This window comes from Varroa destructor, unplaced genomic scaffold (genome assembly GCF_002443255.2).
Source record: "Varroa destructor unplaced genomic scaffold, Vdes_3.0 BEIS01000001.1, whole genome shotgun sequence".
NCBI lineage: Eukaryota > Metazoa > Arthropoda > Arachnida > Mesostigmata > Varroidae > Varroa > Varroa destructor.
The window spans coordinates 74395859-74412976 of record NW_019211454.1 but is presented as its reverse complement, the minus strand read 5'-3'; the positions used below and the strand labels follow the sequence as shown (position 1 = coordinate 74412976).

Below are 17118 nucleotides of genomic sequence, written 5' to 3'. Positions count from 1 at the left end.
TTTTAGTATGACCGCAGAATTTTTTTATAAGGCCCCATAGAAAGATACTATAGTCTCGCCAATTCTTCTACGGTAGTCTCAAGGGACACCTAATCGATAGGTTTTCAGTGCTTTGTAACTGTGACTTTATGTTGTTGACCGATTTTATCGCGGACATATCTTCTTCTGAACTTATCAAAAGTAGACCTAGAGCTAAAAAAAGCTTCAGTGGTTCGCCATTTATAGTTAATAAACTATTTTACCGGAAAATCAGTTTCGGAAATATTATATAGAGTATCGCTTAAGAGGTTGACTGCGGAATCCACATCTGCTAACTCGTATGTTGGTATCCAATCAGTATAGAGAAGAGTACTGAAGTATGAACGAAAATTATTTATGTTAAAATTCTTCTTGGGATACCCAATTTGGTTTCAGAAAAGTAACAGCTGCAAAAACGGAATATCGGTCAGAGAAGGCATGATATATCCAGGCGACCTCTGCTATAGGCGCAGCAAGAAACAAAAACATGTGATCTATACGCGTTTTAAACTATCTCTCGTTATTCCATCGAATAGAAACAATGAACCTCTGGAGCAGAAACACTTCTCATCTGCAACTAATAAATTTATATTCGTGTAGCCAAAAACAATAACAAAAAAAATATATTATATATAACGATTATTAGAGTAATTTTCAGCGATAGTGCACTCAGCAGATAGCAGGCTCAGGTAGCCATTTTACGACTTGTTTAAGATCATCAGACGACAATAAAAAGTCTTTGGCCATACGCAGTCCAATGAACTTACGAAAATAACAGGAAGTACCTCCACCGTCACGCATAAAACGGCCCTTAGCAACGTGTTGGAAATCATGAGTTTTTAAAAGCGGCAATCTGGTAGAAGAGTCGCGGAAGTTTCCACACCATAAGTGTTGCTTCCTGCTTGGAATCATGCTACGGCTATTATTAGTACGGCCTCTTGACCCCCGTAACGGCGTAGTAGATCACGTGAACTTTGAGACACGTGATGTCTATGTTCGAATCAGAGCATACACGAGCGTCGTTTCGTACTGGGAATCAGTTGCCTAATCTAACAGCTTAGTTGTCGGTCATAACACTCAAAAAATAGGTTACAACATATTTACATACAACAGGCCTGACAAGGTGTTTAGGTTACATGGTGAATTTTGTAATAGAAAGTTTCCTTTTCTAAACGTGTGTGTTCATTGCCTAACTTCTATAATTTCATGTAGCTTATTTCCCTCCAGTGTCGCGTCATAGTAGTTAGAACAGTTGCCACATGAACAGTAAGAAAAAAGCAATAGATATAACCTGGCGGGAAAAATAAGCACGAGTGTTAATCTGAATGCGGGCTCAATAGGGTTCCTCTCTGCCACATTGCCTTCAGAATGATGATTCGCTTCTTAGGAATATACTGTACTGTAAGCAAGCATACACGAACCACTAGTAATATTGTAGGTCCAAAAAGTGCGTATCTTTCAGACTTTCAACGAGGATACGTCACCTAGAAATACCTAATGTAAACCACCTTCACATTAGTAGCTTGTTCAATAAGACTCTAGAGTCCGCAAAAGATGCTTTCCACAAAGCAGCGGTATATCAAAAAACAACACTGACATATGACATTAGAAAAAATGTTTGCTAATAAGGAAAGTTATATAGGACCAGTCTTGAAGTAACCTTGTGACGTTTCACAAGACTGAGAGAATACAAACTGCCAAAAGTTTCGGGCGCGTCCGTTGCTGAGATATGTTCGAGTGAATTCCGGTAAAAATACCGGAATTCACTCGAATTTGCCGGAATTTTAGCCACAGAAGATTGTAGTGGTTTTTCTCTACCGTTTCAAAGAGTTTAGGTTTTTTCGTTCGACTATGTTTCATCATAATCATTTCGATAGACAATTTTTTGTGATCTTTCGAATGCGGTGGGCCTGATACGGCCAGTACGATTGTCAGCACATTCTCTACGTGTAATATAGTAGTCGAAATTGGTTTCCATCTTGCCACAGGCGTTATTGCTCATCACCGAGACATTGGTGCTTAGAGCATTATTCACTGAAGTACAGAAAATTGAATATAATCCTCAAAAAATCAGATAATTTTCAGCATCCCTTTCGAAATATTGTCGTTATTTGATAATACCTTTAATTTGTATGATCGAGTTTTGACACAATTTTGAAAGTTACTAAAATCTTTGGTAGAAATTATTGTGGTATAGGCATTAGTAATAGCTAAAAACGAACAGGAAGAACGAGTCTTCTATTTAGAAGGAACGAAACAAATTAAATTGGTAAACAATTGGATACGCACGTCCATATCTTCTAATTCACGTACAGAAGGGTTATTATTTTGTGTGGATTCTCAATGAACCGCGAGAGAGCTGTTGCGTTCAGTCTAAGTGCAGTAAGTTTTAGAGTGCAAACACTTCACAATAAATATGATAAAAAACACTAAATAAAGATCTCAGAAAAACTTGAATATATATATATATATATATATATATACTTCAGAAAAAATAAATACAAAAAAAAAATCCTAAAAACCAAAAACTCGATGTTACATCATACTTTAGGCGCTAAACTTTATCGTATTCGAAAATCAATTCTACTAACACTTAATATATTGCTAAAATTGTCTTTCGAAATAAAAAATCGAAAAATTTATTCTGTATTGCCAGTTTTATGAATTGAATGAAAGTGTACTTCCATAACACAAACAGTAATTATAACTCTCTTTGTATTTCCGGATCGATTTGATTATAAAATCGATAGAAAGTATCCTTTATTGCGGAAATTATCAATAGTCAACTTTAAGAGGTATAAATTCTGATGAATATATAACTTTTTGAATGAAGAAAAATCGTTGCTATAAACACTTATGGAACCTGGATACTGCAGTCCTTGTCTAAATCAAGGACATAATGTACCGGGGAAATAAATTGCAGTTGCAGGTATAGGTGTTGGCAGCTTTCAAGGCTACGTAATCTCTGGATGTTTCGAGTTTTACGTCCGACTATACGCTTCCAGCGCGAAACGAAGTGTGTCTATGTCCGGGCTCAAACCTAGAGCGCACCGTGTCCCTAAGATTGGCAGCCAACACAGTACCCACTAAGCTATTATGGGGACAACGATGTGTAATCTAATCAGCTTCGAAAGGTTCGCTAGGGCTGTAGTTCTTGTTTTTTGTTCATTATGAATCATATCACACATATAAAGTTCAGTTCTATTAAAGCAGAATTTTCCTGGTTTTACGAAGTCATGTAGCATTAGAATTTGTTTATTATGCCCGAAGTTGTGGCTCGGTATATAATGGTTTCGTGTAGGTAACAACCTTTATTCTGGAAACGAAGAGCTAAACGTTTCCGGTCTTCACTATTTTAAGAATGGGAATCTCAGCGTTTTGTATATAAGTCTACATACCAAGCATAAACAACTTAAAGTTACGTACGAATTGACGAAAAAAAGAAATTTGAAAGCGTACAAGTAGCAGCTATGCCGATGCTTAAGGCGAGCCTACAACGTTCTTTAAATTCTAAAGCATCACACTTAAATGGCAATGTGTTGGACTCTCAAAAGCTGATTCCGTGTACATAATATGTACATTAAACATGTAGACGTACGAACACAGAAGGCACTACAGATATCTATTGTGTTACTCGATTATGATTTTAGAATTGAATGGCGATCTATTTGGGCAACTCGCTGTTTTTCTCTTGTAAAAAAAAAATCGGTGTTGCACGGATCACTTACGGCAGGTGGTGTTGGCCGATTCGTCTGAACGATCAGGACAATGTGGTTCTCCATCGCAGACATTTTTTTCCGGTATACAACTGCCATCGAGACATCGAAATTGTCCAGGAACACAACCGATGTGACCTAACGCACCAATGAACAGAAAATGATGTTTTTTTTTTAGGTACTTCCACGAAATTTAAATAAGCGATCAAATAAGGTATACATTTTTTTTTTCTACATAGCACACGACTTCAGGTGTAAGATATATTGGCAGGGGTGTCCCTAGTAAATCGTAACATTGGCTAATTACGTTAGACCAATTTCATGCGCTGCAAGGCATGTGATATTCAGTCTTGGTCGCGACGTGCTATTGAGTGCACTCTAAGCGTTCCTGGTTATTTTTGATCACGTTAAAGTCTACCACCATGATTCTTAGTTAGTGTATACTTTCAGGTGGCCCGTTCTGCTGAAGCTTCGAATAATCCTTCGAAAGGAAAGACCGAAATTCTTATTAAAAGATATAATACATTGAAAGTTAGAGTGAAGATTTTCTTTTAATTTGATACTCAAATTGTTAAATTTGACCTCGAAACACATCTAGACCATGGAAGCAATAAATAAAAGCACGGAAAATCAATTGCGAAATAACACCAGAAAATCGGGCGTTGAAAACTTATGATGCTCATGAATGATCTTTGAAATTTACCAGCATGGTTTTTCAACTTATAGAAATTATGACATGTCCTATATAGGTGCGTTAAGAAACTAGTCTTCTGAAAAATACATGATAAGCAAACAAGGACTATCTACTTAGTGGCGAGGTTTTTGAGATTAGCTATTCCAAAAATGATGATTATAAGCGCCCTTGATAGATAGTAGAAAGGTCACACCGATACCGAAAGCATACGCAGGCCACTTTTCCTAGTTTACGACAGTTTTACTAGATTAGTAAATAATTATAACAATAACACGGATGTAGGCATCATTCAGTAAACAAAAGCGATCCATGCCAATTTATTTCATAATTTTCACGAAGCGCACCGTTTTACCCACAAGTGCTTAGCTTGCGGTCTTTTTTGCCTAGTGCTTTAACAATATATATGAATCGAGTATTTCTTTGTTAAGCAGAGTCACGAGGTAACAACAAAAGTGACAGTCAAAGCAAGGTTAAAGTGTGCAAAAAGTTCTATCCCGATGTATAACCATTGCTAATTTGTTTATCAATTCCGTAGTCCTCAAAGAAGAACCGCTGGCCCTGCCTCTGGAAATTTTTACCCTAAAGATAGCCTTTTATGCCGATATAACTTATATCAAGCCACGTTATTCCAATTCACGGGTTCACGGGGAGCATAGCTTTGAGAGCTGCACATACAATTGTATTGAACAAGATCCAAATCCCTGTGTGCCGCATTTTCTCAATATACAGTACTAGTTGATTTGAAATCAACAATCTATACCTGATCGTGTATGTTTATTAGAGAAACTAGACTACACGTGTATTCCTAAGATCCTATTGTAGCTGCTAGCTACCATCTCAGCAAGAGAACACAGATCACAACCTCAGATGACCGGGTTGGCCTAGAAAGGCAATCTTATCTCTTGGTGCTTCCGGCCAGCTTTCTGATCTTTTTCGCACTGATAAGAAGTGTCAAAGACGCACTCATCTTGGTTTACAAGGACGGCCTCGTGCTCTACTACAAAACTGGGTAGTACATCCAACCGTTACTTACAGAGTTATTTATTCACGAACGACCTACTATTTCATGCCCTAAGAACGAAATCAATGAATTTCTGGTAAGAAGTGCCCAGCAAATAACCTTTTTTTGTTTTAAAGCTAACGTTAAAATGATATCAAATCTTCGTTAGCAGAATGTAGACCTATCCATGACGGATTTTTCGTTCACTCTCCATATCAAAGAAAGGGTCCACACCAAGACAACCACTATCTACTTCAGTTTACTATGCACGGCCTGCATTTATGCATTCTACGGATTACGTATCATCTTCTGAGCGCTTTCCGCCACGCCTCTAAGCCACCATGGCTCATATGCTCAACACAGTTTTCTAGTATACACCCAGTTCTGGTGTGTATATAAAGTGTTCGAGATAATTTAGGAGACATTTAAGGGGGCCTTTTGTCGTAGCGTGCTTAGTATTAAAAGAAAACCAGTCTCTACGAGAAAAAGAAAAGGCGAACTCATGATGACAGAGGCGGAATATGAGCAACAATCATGTTGTTGATACCTGTTCTCAACAGCATATTGCTGCTAAGCCTACATGTACCTGGACAAAATCACTAGTTATATACGTTAATCTTATCACCGTGCACATATTGCTTGCACACACGATAAGTTAAAATTAGTGCTCGTTCTACACCTTAAATGCTTAATTGATACGTGCAATACGTTAGCTTAATGGTAAGGAAAAGGAGTTTAAGTTAAAAATATTGTTTCCTTATCCCAGTTAATATGGAAAAAGTAGTGACTGTCACCGTGTGTACACGAACCAACATTTTCATAGTGGCAGGTATAATCTTAAAAACAAGTCGCTCGTGGACGTTAACCATTGCAACAAACGGGTTGTCAGCCATAAAGGGCACAGGCATTGCTGGTCCATATCTAACTTATGGATAGAACTAACGTCCGATGGAAAGGCATATCGTATGTAACACTCCGCCTCAGGGTTAACATGAGGCAATGTACGCTTGCCCATGGTTTTCGGTAGAGAGTGAAGAAAACATGGTACTACTGTGACCCTTTTTCTAGCTAACCCCCGTAATACAGCGGTGCAGTTCAGTATACAACATACAGACGGTACAAGCTGATAATCAGTCGCGCATTAAAAGACCATCACCTAACCCCCAAAGTGCTACTGCTTGCAATTTCAAACTGTGCGATTAACTTAGAACTATATAAAGTTGCTTTGAAGTCTCGTTTTGACTTATCGGCGTAAAGCAAGACGTCTAGTGGCAAACACATTTAAAAATCGGGTTCATATTGGATGCAATGGTTAGTTTCAACTTAACAATACATTTTTCATTGACTCTAGCTAATTACTACCTAATGGTCTGTCCTAACGTACAGCAGCGCTACTTTAGTAGTTATGTCTTGAGCAGTTGTATAGCACGCTGCTGATGGTATACATGTGGATAAAATAAGAGATTTTCATGTTGGATAGATCTACGATCTTGTCTTGAATGTACTGACTTGAAGGTTACATCAATCTTATATGTCTTTTATAAGCGTTGTTACTCTTCCAACATACCCGCCACTTTCATCTGCAATATCTACAAAGTTACACAAGCGAAAGAAACGTGGACATGTCATTGCTTGCTAGAGCTACAATGGCCGCTCAAGTGTCGCTTAAAGTCGCCGAACTGCATAGCTTAATGTAGAAATGCGACTACGAACACTTCGGAAAGCTGTGATACTACGGGGGCATTTATTAAGCTGTTGCCCGACTATTGTTTCGCGTAGCGGTCACGTGGACTAGAAACCACGATTGCAATCGCGTGGCACCATTAGGTCCTGTCCTGCTTTTCTATTGTCAAGCCGCAGTCGGGACAACTCAATCAGACCAACAAGAAACACCACTAATGCGTAACGGGTTAGTGGAAGGATCATAACTGTGACTGGGTAAAATTGATTCTTTAATATGCTTTCTTACTTCTGTTTTGTGGTCAAGGGACAATAAATGCCATCTTACAAAACTGGGTAAACCGACCATTTGCGCCTGTTTTTTTTTTGCTGAAACCTAACGAGCTAAAAAAAAAAAAGCAATACATAATTGCCTCGACAATTTCCTACTGGGGGAGACTAATTGAGCTTTACTGTGAATTAATTGCGAAACGCACATATTTTTGTATACGTATTGATAGATAGGAAATCGGATTGCTGATCAGGAGGATGCTGATGAGTATAATATGAGTTTTCATACATCTTTTCAGAAAAGGACCGTACTAAAGTGTAGCATTTCTTGCAATCGTCGATTGTTGCCATTACGCTGCCCCCAAACATTGTAGCGTTGCAATTTCGGCAAAGCAAAAATAGATCGGAGATTCTGTTAGGAGGGAAATTAGATCGACTGCATGGTCATCGAATAAGGCCATAAAATAAAATCTATATGATAATGGATTTTCGTATGACCGAAAACGACGGCAAATCTATGATCAGTACGGTGAATCTGATGAAAATCGGATTTTTCCGATTGTCTCGTCCCAACTACATCTGCATTTGCTATTTTAGTCATCAATGCTGGAAAAATAGGATGTTGGTGAATATGGTCCGTTGACAACCACACTTGGCAGAAATAATTAATAAATATATGATATAAATGAATAAAGCACACAGCATATTTATTATAGTTATAATATGCTGGACTATAATAGTATAGCAGTACGCTAGCGGTGCGCATGCCGTTGACACGTAAGACGAGCGACACGTATATTTGTATAAAACATTTTTTTCGTCGTCAAACAATTTCTTAAGTATGACTTTACGCCGCACTGCGGACTTTGTTGTGAGACGTTACGCCGGATACGCCTTCAAATAAGAACAGTAATTTATTTAGTCAAAATTCGTATCTTTTAAACTGAGATGTATTTTGATATGTGTATAATATTTCAGACACAGTCTCGTAAAGGAGGCCATCTTCTCTCAGTATAATTTGTCTCCATATAGTAATTCGCCATTTAAAAGTTTCAAAAGGTAAATTAACACAGTGGCGAAATGGAAGCGACATCAGCCTTGTAGCTGGAATTTCTTGTTCGACTTTTAGATCAGACCCATCAGAGGAATCTGCTAGCTTAAAAACTGTTATTTCTATCTCCTTTTAAGCACATAAGGTGTCCAGCAGCATTAATGTAACCCATACTTATCTCTCGATATAAAAATGACCCAGAATAAGTCAAGCTTAACTGGAAATTTGTTTTTTGCTTATTTCCATACTACTAGACTACTAACCGTCATACTGGAACAGTACACATTTCCACAAAACTAAATCATGTTAGGTAGGTGCTATCAGTTCGCTATTATATGAGACCAGCAATAAAATTTCGACCGAATAAATAAATAAATTTTCGACCGAAACACGCTCATTTTTAAATCCCTTCCTTAGCCTTAACAGCGGCGGCCTTAACAGCAAACCGCTTCCATACTGAGTGACTCAGCTCGTGCCAAACGCTAAAGAAAAACTACAAGTTATAGACCATAATGTCTCTCGAGCCAAGTAGTTGCGAAACCAATTCAGCTATTCCCGTACTACTGAAAACGTGAGTTATATCTCTAAGAAAAAAAAAAAGGGATGGTCCGAATTGTACAGATTTAGATGGAAGGAAACATTCCATGTTAATCCATTAATCTCCTCCCGAGTGGAGTTACATTTGACCAACATAGATATCATTACCTTATCTACCTAACATTAATCTTTCCTATTATGGTTCCATTTATCTTATATATATATATATATATATATATGACAAATGAAGAAGGTGGGGCTATATAGGACAGTGGCCAAATAGGCCATGCCGCTTTTTTACTAAGGGAGCGTTGATTTTAATATTTAATACTACGAAACGTTTAGATTTTTTGTACACGCGTAGAAAGTTTAGTGCTATTCACTCACATCCCTGGATTTTTGTCATTATTCAAGTTTCAAAAGCTGGGCTATCCAGGACCGCTAGCTATTTTTTTAATATTTCACCGCGATAAAAAAAAAAAGTCAAATATACAGATTGTGTCACAGGTTCATCGTTTTCAACACAGTTGACAACATCATTTTTACACAACATTTTCTGCTGGAGTGGTTAATAATTTGTCAAATATCCCGATTTGGAATTCGAAAACATAGACTAAATACGACTGGTAAACGAAAAGTAAATAAATACGCTTCCGTGAGAGAAGAGCTTACTAGTTACTATGTCAAAACAAGTACCGTGTTGATTCTTTACAAACTGTACACGTTGCAATGGTCCAAATCTCACTTATTCCTTCATAGGTAATCCCCACCAGATTCAACACACGTTTGCCGCCGGTTTTCCCAATCTTTAAAACGGCTTTTGAACGAAATCATAGGAGAAAACCTCAGTGACGCCCTCGTTTTTTAGCGTTTTTCATCGCTGAAATCTTTTTACGTTTTCGTTTTTAGCGCAAAACACAATGCAGCTTTTTCCATATTCGTTATATATATACCTACCATATATATCTACTCTATATTCGTTTGCGGAAAGAACGAGATGCGACTGGAAATGAAAAAGAACAGCTCTTCAACATGCGAGTCGAACACAGAGCGCTCGGAAATTGGGATCATAAATAGCAGAAAAGCAGGCGAATGCGGTGCCAGAAGTCCAGCCACGGCTACGTTTGTAGTCGGCAAAAGCCGGACATTTTATCAATACTTTTTCCACATAATAGCGGGCCGGGGGCAGCCATGCAGGTCTGAGCAGAGTTAGATTCTAGGTTAGGCCATGTCTCAGTGGCACACTATAGGTCAACGTTATGCAGACTGAGTAGAATTTATTCGGGTTTATATCGGTTATTTTTATGTTGAGTTCAATTCTTTTTTCCACTATAAAAACACATTCATAACAAGCGTATTGTAATGGACTGCAGTGGGAGGACGGGACTAAAGCTTTTGAAACAGTCTCATAGCAAACTGGTCTAAGAATGGCAGTACCGTAATTCTAACGCGGTTTAGGTTGGGCTAAAATAAGAGAATCACTTGAAAATTAGTAAATTGACTACACCAGGAAAGCAGACGACTACTACAACCGAAACGAAGCTTTGAAGCAGGTAAGACTTCAACAACAGACGAACATTTCGTCAAAGCCAGGGTTAGCATTATTTACTATTGTTGCAAAATTCGTTTGAGCTCTGGTTGGCCATTGTGAAGTGAAAGACAGCTATCTCCTTGAACAGAAAAATGTCTGCAACGCGGTAGTGGATTAATTGTAACAGAACAATCGGGATAGATTGGCTAATTGCAAGTAACGGGGTAACCGGGAAATTTTATTAGAAAGGCGGGATCACCTTAGAAAAATAACAGGCGAGGGTAATAGATTCATAATGACAGGATAAGAAAATCATTGCATCGGAATAGCAAGCCAAATTTGTTCATATTAGAATAAGTTAGTAAGGTAACTGCGACAAAGTAGCAGTATTGTCACTCTAATTTACAGAGAAACGGGATCCGTATAATTGGATATTGTGACAAAGCTGTTGGGGGTAACCAGTCTCTAGAACCAAGTAACAATATAAGCGTGCAACAAGAACCATTGACTCAGTCAAGATAATAGTAGTGTGATTGTAACTAGAACGGTAAGTTCGACACTAATCGGAATCTGTTGGGAATTTATGAATTGTATGTCGCTATGAAAGGTGAAGGGTGAATTGATTAAATTAAGAAAACACGTAAGTGTAACGAAGTATCCATATTAACAAAAAAAAAACACGTTCATACGGGCGAACAAATTTCACTGAAACAGGGCAAGAAGTTTGATTTGTTAAGGTCAAACCGGCGCCAGAAGAAGTTAACTTTATATCTGAATTGCAGCGAATTAACGAGGTTATTGGGAGATTCTAATATGAAAGCGCGATTTCTTCAACAGGATAATGGGATTAGTGCAGCAAATCAATCAATCAGACAACAAGATAGCTTTACCAAGGTAGGGAAGATCATTGACTCAAAATAATTAACTAATTGAAGGAACTAAATTTTGGTTGCTGCAACAGAGTAACGAAGTCAGTACAGCATAAAAACTCCAAAGGGTCATTTGTAATGATCTGTCAGCGATCGAGCAATAGTTTATATTCAATTAGGCATAACACGAAGCAAATAAATGGGTCTAGAGCAAGCTGATGACAACAAAACAGGTCTATAGGAGCATTACAATGGGTTAACTAGATGACAGCAGAAGGGTAACGGGATCGGCGGAGCAGGCTAATTATAACATGAACATTCTTAGCTTATACCTGAGCTATAGTTCACATTAGGCCGGAGCTGACCTCTAGGCTGGGCCTAGCATCAAGGAATCATTAATTAGAGCGACAATAAACGGGTGCACCAGTAGATAGATATAAAATCCTTCATCTGTCACTGGTAGGCCTGTGTTACGATTAGCTATTGCACTCTAGCCGCTTTGCGTGATTGCCCTGCTCTCTAGCGTGTCCATACAATTAAGCAAATGCGCGATACCGTATTATAAATGGCTGATATTTCATTTACTTCGATACATCAGCCAGCCTAATTCATAGACTCTAATGCTGTTCAACTTCTTTAGAATTATTACGTAGGCGACGTGAAACATCTATGTTTAAACTCTGTTGACCGAAAAAGCGTTTAACGTAGTTGGGACAGAAAAAAATTGCAGCAAAAGTTACCGCAGTATTTAAATCTCAAAGCGGAAACAAGATAAAAATTTTCCTGCAGTAAAATAGTTGTAATCGAACGATTGAGTAAATCGGAGGTAGCCAATGTTAGTAAAGTTTAATAAATACACCGTTGCTGAGACAACATATCGTTGGCAAGAGGTGAATCAAGCCATGCTTTTTGTTTCAATACCTTAGCAATGAAAAATTCGTATTCGATTCATTATGTTAGTCCAGCTCAGAACGTTTGATTCACGTTATACGTAAAAAGCGTTTACACAACCCGATTCGTAATTTCGAACTACGACTCCCCTATACTTTCGCATCAATAATTTCAAGAATACGCTGTTTCACGTCGTGGATTGTTTTCGCTACATTATCCTCTCCTTCTACACCCTTACGCCCTCTAGCAAAAAAGTGAGGGAATTTGACTCCGAAGACCGGGACGGCCACTTAATGTCACCATTGGGCTACAAGGTCAGCTGGCCTGGAAGCGTAGTTTCAAGCAGGTCGATCATTTCTCGTGCAGCATGGCAAGTTGCTCTATCTTGTTAAAACGAAAGATTATCTGCATCCAGAACCCCCATTTTATTTTGCACAGCTATTCAGCTGACAATGAGTTTGATCAATTCTTCTGAATCATAAATCAAAGAGGTCGCTCGTGCCTTCAACAGGTAATGATTGGATCGGCATTTAAACGTTCCGTCCGATTCAGGCTCTTTCTGGCCTCACTTTGCCCGCAAATACGCCAGTCTCTTTGAACTTGTTCAGCCAAAAACCTCGGTGTTAGATTCGTCAACGAGAAGTGTCTGTGCGAAGTGTAACCGTAATCGACTCCCTATTTAAGTAGTGAAGAAAAATCGAACGGTAGCTTTCCATCAAATTGCTGGTCTATCGCTCGACATTCTGACAGCCGATGACTGTCTAAACGAAAACAAAATTAATTACAGGTCTTGTAATACACTGATATTAATTAAGAAATGTTTAGAACTGTTTAGCTTTGACGGCATAAGGGTTAGGGCGGAGGGCTTTAAGAAATTTGCAACAGATCATTATAGAGATAGTTTTCTGCACTCGAGTTGTTGTGCGTTCTACTTTAGAAGCAGAACAAATCGAATACGCTAATTTTGGGACGAGCTTGACAAACAGATGCTACTAGGAAATTAAACTGTTGAAGGTAATATCACTTGAGTTGTAAGAGCGATGGGTATAATGTAATGAGTATAAATGACCATTGACTTCAACTGCACGACAAGCGCCGACGAAATCTTGCGACTTAGTATGATACCTAGCACCGGCGTATGCTATTTGTTGTTGGATCTGAGAAAAATTTAAGCCCTATACAATAATGCCGTAATAGATTCCATTATATTCTATATTAAAAAGGGCAGTTAGAACGGTGTCCGATTATTTAAAATACGTCGATCCAAAGGAATATTGTCGTGAACCAGTGTCAAGTGGGGAGGAATTCTTGCCCTTATTTACATTCATTGGCACTTTTTCCTGCGCTTGTTGCTTCTATAGGCGTTCAGGGAGAACCAACGAAGTGCAGTAATCGCAAATAGTGCAGGACGGTGAGCAAAGGAAAACGCTCGTTCTTTTTCCAATGAGTATACGGGCCTTATAGATCTCGTTCTTTGCTTGCCTCTTTCCGCACACAGACACGATTTAGGGGTCGTGAACGTTAATTTTCACTTGCTCATTCTGCTACTGCTAGCCCTTTGTCCTTCCTCGGGTCTCCCTGATCTACCCCCAGGCTTCTCCAGAAAAAGCCCCCTAGTGAGCTTTTGATCTTCTCCTCATGCTATTGCCGTTCCAGCCGACCAAATCGGCACAGCCTTGTGATCTGTCTGTACCACACGTGTTCTTAAGACTAACCACAGAGTCGGCAGCCTGAAGTTCCCATAGGCCCTCAATCAAGCTCTTTGGACCACTAGAAGGTGGCTGGTATTTTTATTAATTGATTAGCAGTGATATCTTGGACATCAAACGGAAACTACAACAAGCGTTTTTCCGAAGGAAACGCTAGGTATGATGGCATAGCTCTGTTGTCTCTATTTCTTTAGTAGCCTGATCTTGGCGCTTTAAATACGCTGTATCCGCTAGTGATTCCGTGGTATTAAATTAATGGAAACTATAGAAATGCACACAACGTTAAGTTAATAGATTTAAGCATTAAACATGGGTCTGCTAATGTGACTCGAAATGATAGAACGGCAGTACAAATGCACTGAGACTGCACAAAAGGCATTTTTTTAAATACTGTTGTTATTTGCGAGCAATCATGGGTATTTTTACGGGGTAACGTATGTTGGCTGGCATGATGCGAGTGGAAACGCAGAGACACCCAAGCTAGGCGTCCGTCATGGCGATAGATATATGGAATAGCGTGTGCAGGTGTTGTCCTCATATAGAGTACACTGTTTTTCGATTCTCGAAGACGCTCTATATGTGGTTCTTCCAGCTTGCCATGTGTAACACTAATACTGTGCATGATAATAGCGGATATAATGACAAAATACGACATTGTCGTCATTTCGCATTTCGATTTGGATCTTTTTTTTTTTTACAGGACTATAGAATTAACGAACTGCAAATGGTAATTACTCAGCGATTTACATAAAACAATAAATCTCTAATGCAAAGTGACTTAAGATTGTCGAACAATGTTTTGCGTCTTAAAAAAACATACCATACCGACATGATGCCGGGTACTTCAGCGGCAGGAATAAAATCATTATTCAGGTCCCCCTATGAGCTGTTACATTTCACACTTGAGTCACGAATACTAGTACCTTAGTATGATTTTTATACTGATCTACTGATGAGTTAGTCGTCGTAGATGGGATCATTGTGCGGAATAATAATATCAAAAACATTATAATAGTGATTTAAATATGGCATAATGGCATATGGACCGACCATGTTGCTCTGTGTTCATACGATGAACGTCCTTATCTTTAAAGGAAACAGTAAAGATTGCTCAGATTTAGTACTACATATTTCAGCCTTATTGTGTCAGAAGAAACTTGCAGGAATCAGTGAAATAACGGTTGCTATTGCACATCTCATATATTATATAAATTCTTTACATCGTAGTAATGTTTTTTAGATTTACGGCGTGTCCTTTTTGGTGGTGGTGGCAGTACATGTGTGTAAGTGTTCTTCCATGATCTCAAATTCCAATGCTTTCAAACACGAGTTAACATGAAAAAACAAAACACCGGGATTACGGCTCTATAGCGGCTTTAAGTAGTTGCTCAATGATGGTCAAGAGTTTTGCTTCGAATCTCGTACATAGAATAGACAGAAACCTTTGACGCTCAGCGTATACAGATGAGGTATGGCACGTAAATTGAAACCGACTTCATTAAACAAGAACCTGTTCCCTTTAAAGCAAAACTTTCACTAGGGAAAACGATGCATTGTTTTCATAATCTGAGCTATTAGCTATTCTCTTTGCGCCGGACGAAGATCTGCTGCAAGATTAAAAACGTCCATCTCAAAATCGACGGTATACGTTATTGCCAATAAAAAAAAAAAAAAAAAAAAAACCTATAATGCAGTGTAAAATAAGAACTGTACATGTAATATTCAAAATTTCTCGAGGGCAATTTATCCTTATCTGACTACACCATCAGTAATTGCAGTTACTCATTATGCTGTGCTTTTTGTTATTGTGGTACCGCTATTGCCTTGATGCGTATTCATATGAACATTGGATAGACTAACGGAACAGCATTGCAAGTCTATCAAGGAAACGCTGGTGCAGCTCGTACATTGACGACCGTGGTAACCGATGCCTGCTGTTAAACACGTACTTCTTCTTTGCAAACACTGACAAAAACACTACTGCAGTAAATTCGTTAAAATGTTTCAGTACAGCCTCTCGTGTGACGAGTTGTTTGGCTAAGTTACTGTTGGTATTTGTGACCGTGTTTCGAGGGTTTTGTTACACATTTGGCGATAGGCGATATTGTTGTTACCATTGAAGCACCAATGGTTTCTCTTTTTTGACCTTTTCGTTTGTCGGCCTACGCACCGCCGATCGGAGCAGGAGACGTGTTGTTCACTCAAAGCCGGAGTCCAAATCTCGTCATTGACTGTATTATGGCTCTGCGTGTCTAAAACGCAAGTAATGCTAAGTTGTATCAGTAAAAGATTTGCAAGCGTAAGATCGTACCATTTTGCGCGTGGCCAACCAGATTAGGATCGGGGATCTTTTGCTCTCAGAGGCGGCGCTGCCGTTCACTTCATCTCGCAAACATGTATTGAAGTGTATCTGCTGCTGGTAGTACACCTCCCCTGTTCATGTTTCATTTATTAAAGAGGTTTTCACTTTTTACACTGGAGTATTATGTTTATGGTTATAATAACTAACAACGGAGAGGAACTCAAAGGTTCCAGCATATGTCATGCATGTTAATCGACAATGTATGCCATACTGTTTCCTAATCATAGTTGTATTTTTATTAAAATCCCCGAAATCCTTAGACTCCTAATATATACATGTACTCGCAGAGCAATCGATGAACTAGCCGTTCAGTATTCTAAACAAGGGTGAGCGTAAATTGCAAACAGAATGAGAAATGCAGAAGCCTGACAGTTAACAATTAGCAAGAGGATCTGGTGCTGATCTTTGTGATCTTCTAAAGTGACAGCAAGCAGTGGCTGCGCACGGTTTCTTAGCAGGTCAGGTCATTTCTAGGATTACTGATGTCGTGTACTCCTAACAAAGGATTAAGCGCAGTTGAAAAATACGCCTGCCGTATTAGCTTATATAGCAAATATGTAGCCATATTAGATGTTAACCTGCGTTTTATATGTACAAGCAATGTTCAAGAGGGAAAATATCAAAACGTTCTAAATAAAACTCTGGCCCTAAATTTCTTGCTACGCCCAGTTTGTTGTAGATCTCAATTTAGTACATAAAGGTAGCTCAGGTCTCTTAGTGTTTACAGTGTCGGAGAGTGCCCGCCATGTTCTATGTACGCTTAACGAGGAAATCTCGGACAGTAGTAAAA

The 17118-nt window shown here is 38.7% G+C and overlaps 1 protein-coding gene across 5 annotated transcripts in view; it reads right to left on the bottom strand.

The window, feature by feature from the left end:
* The window catches only part of Lrp4 (LDL receptor related protein 4), a 193807-nt gene that overhangs the window by 68418 nt on the left and 108271 nt on the right, over positions 1–17118 (bottom strand). For all 5 annotated transcript variants that reach the window (XM_022792578.2, XM_086981607.1, XM_022792601.2 and 2 more), the window contains one exon: positions 3747–3872. In XM_022792578.2, coding sequence (XP_022648313.1) covers positions 3747–3872 — 126 coding nt within the window. The remainder of the gene's footprint in view (positions 1–3746; positions 3873–17118) is intronic.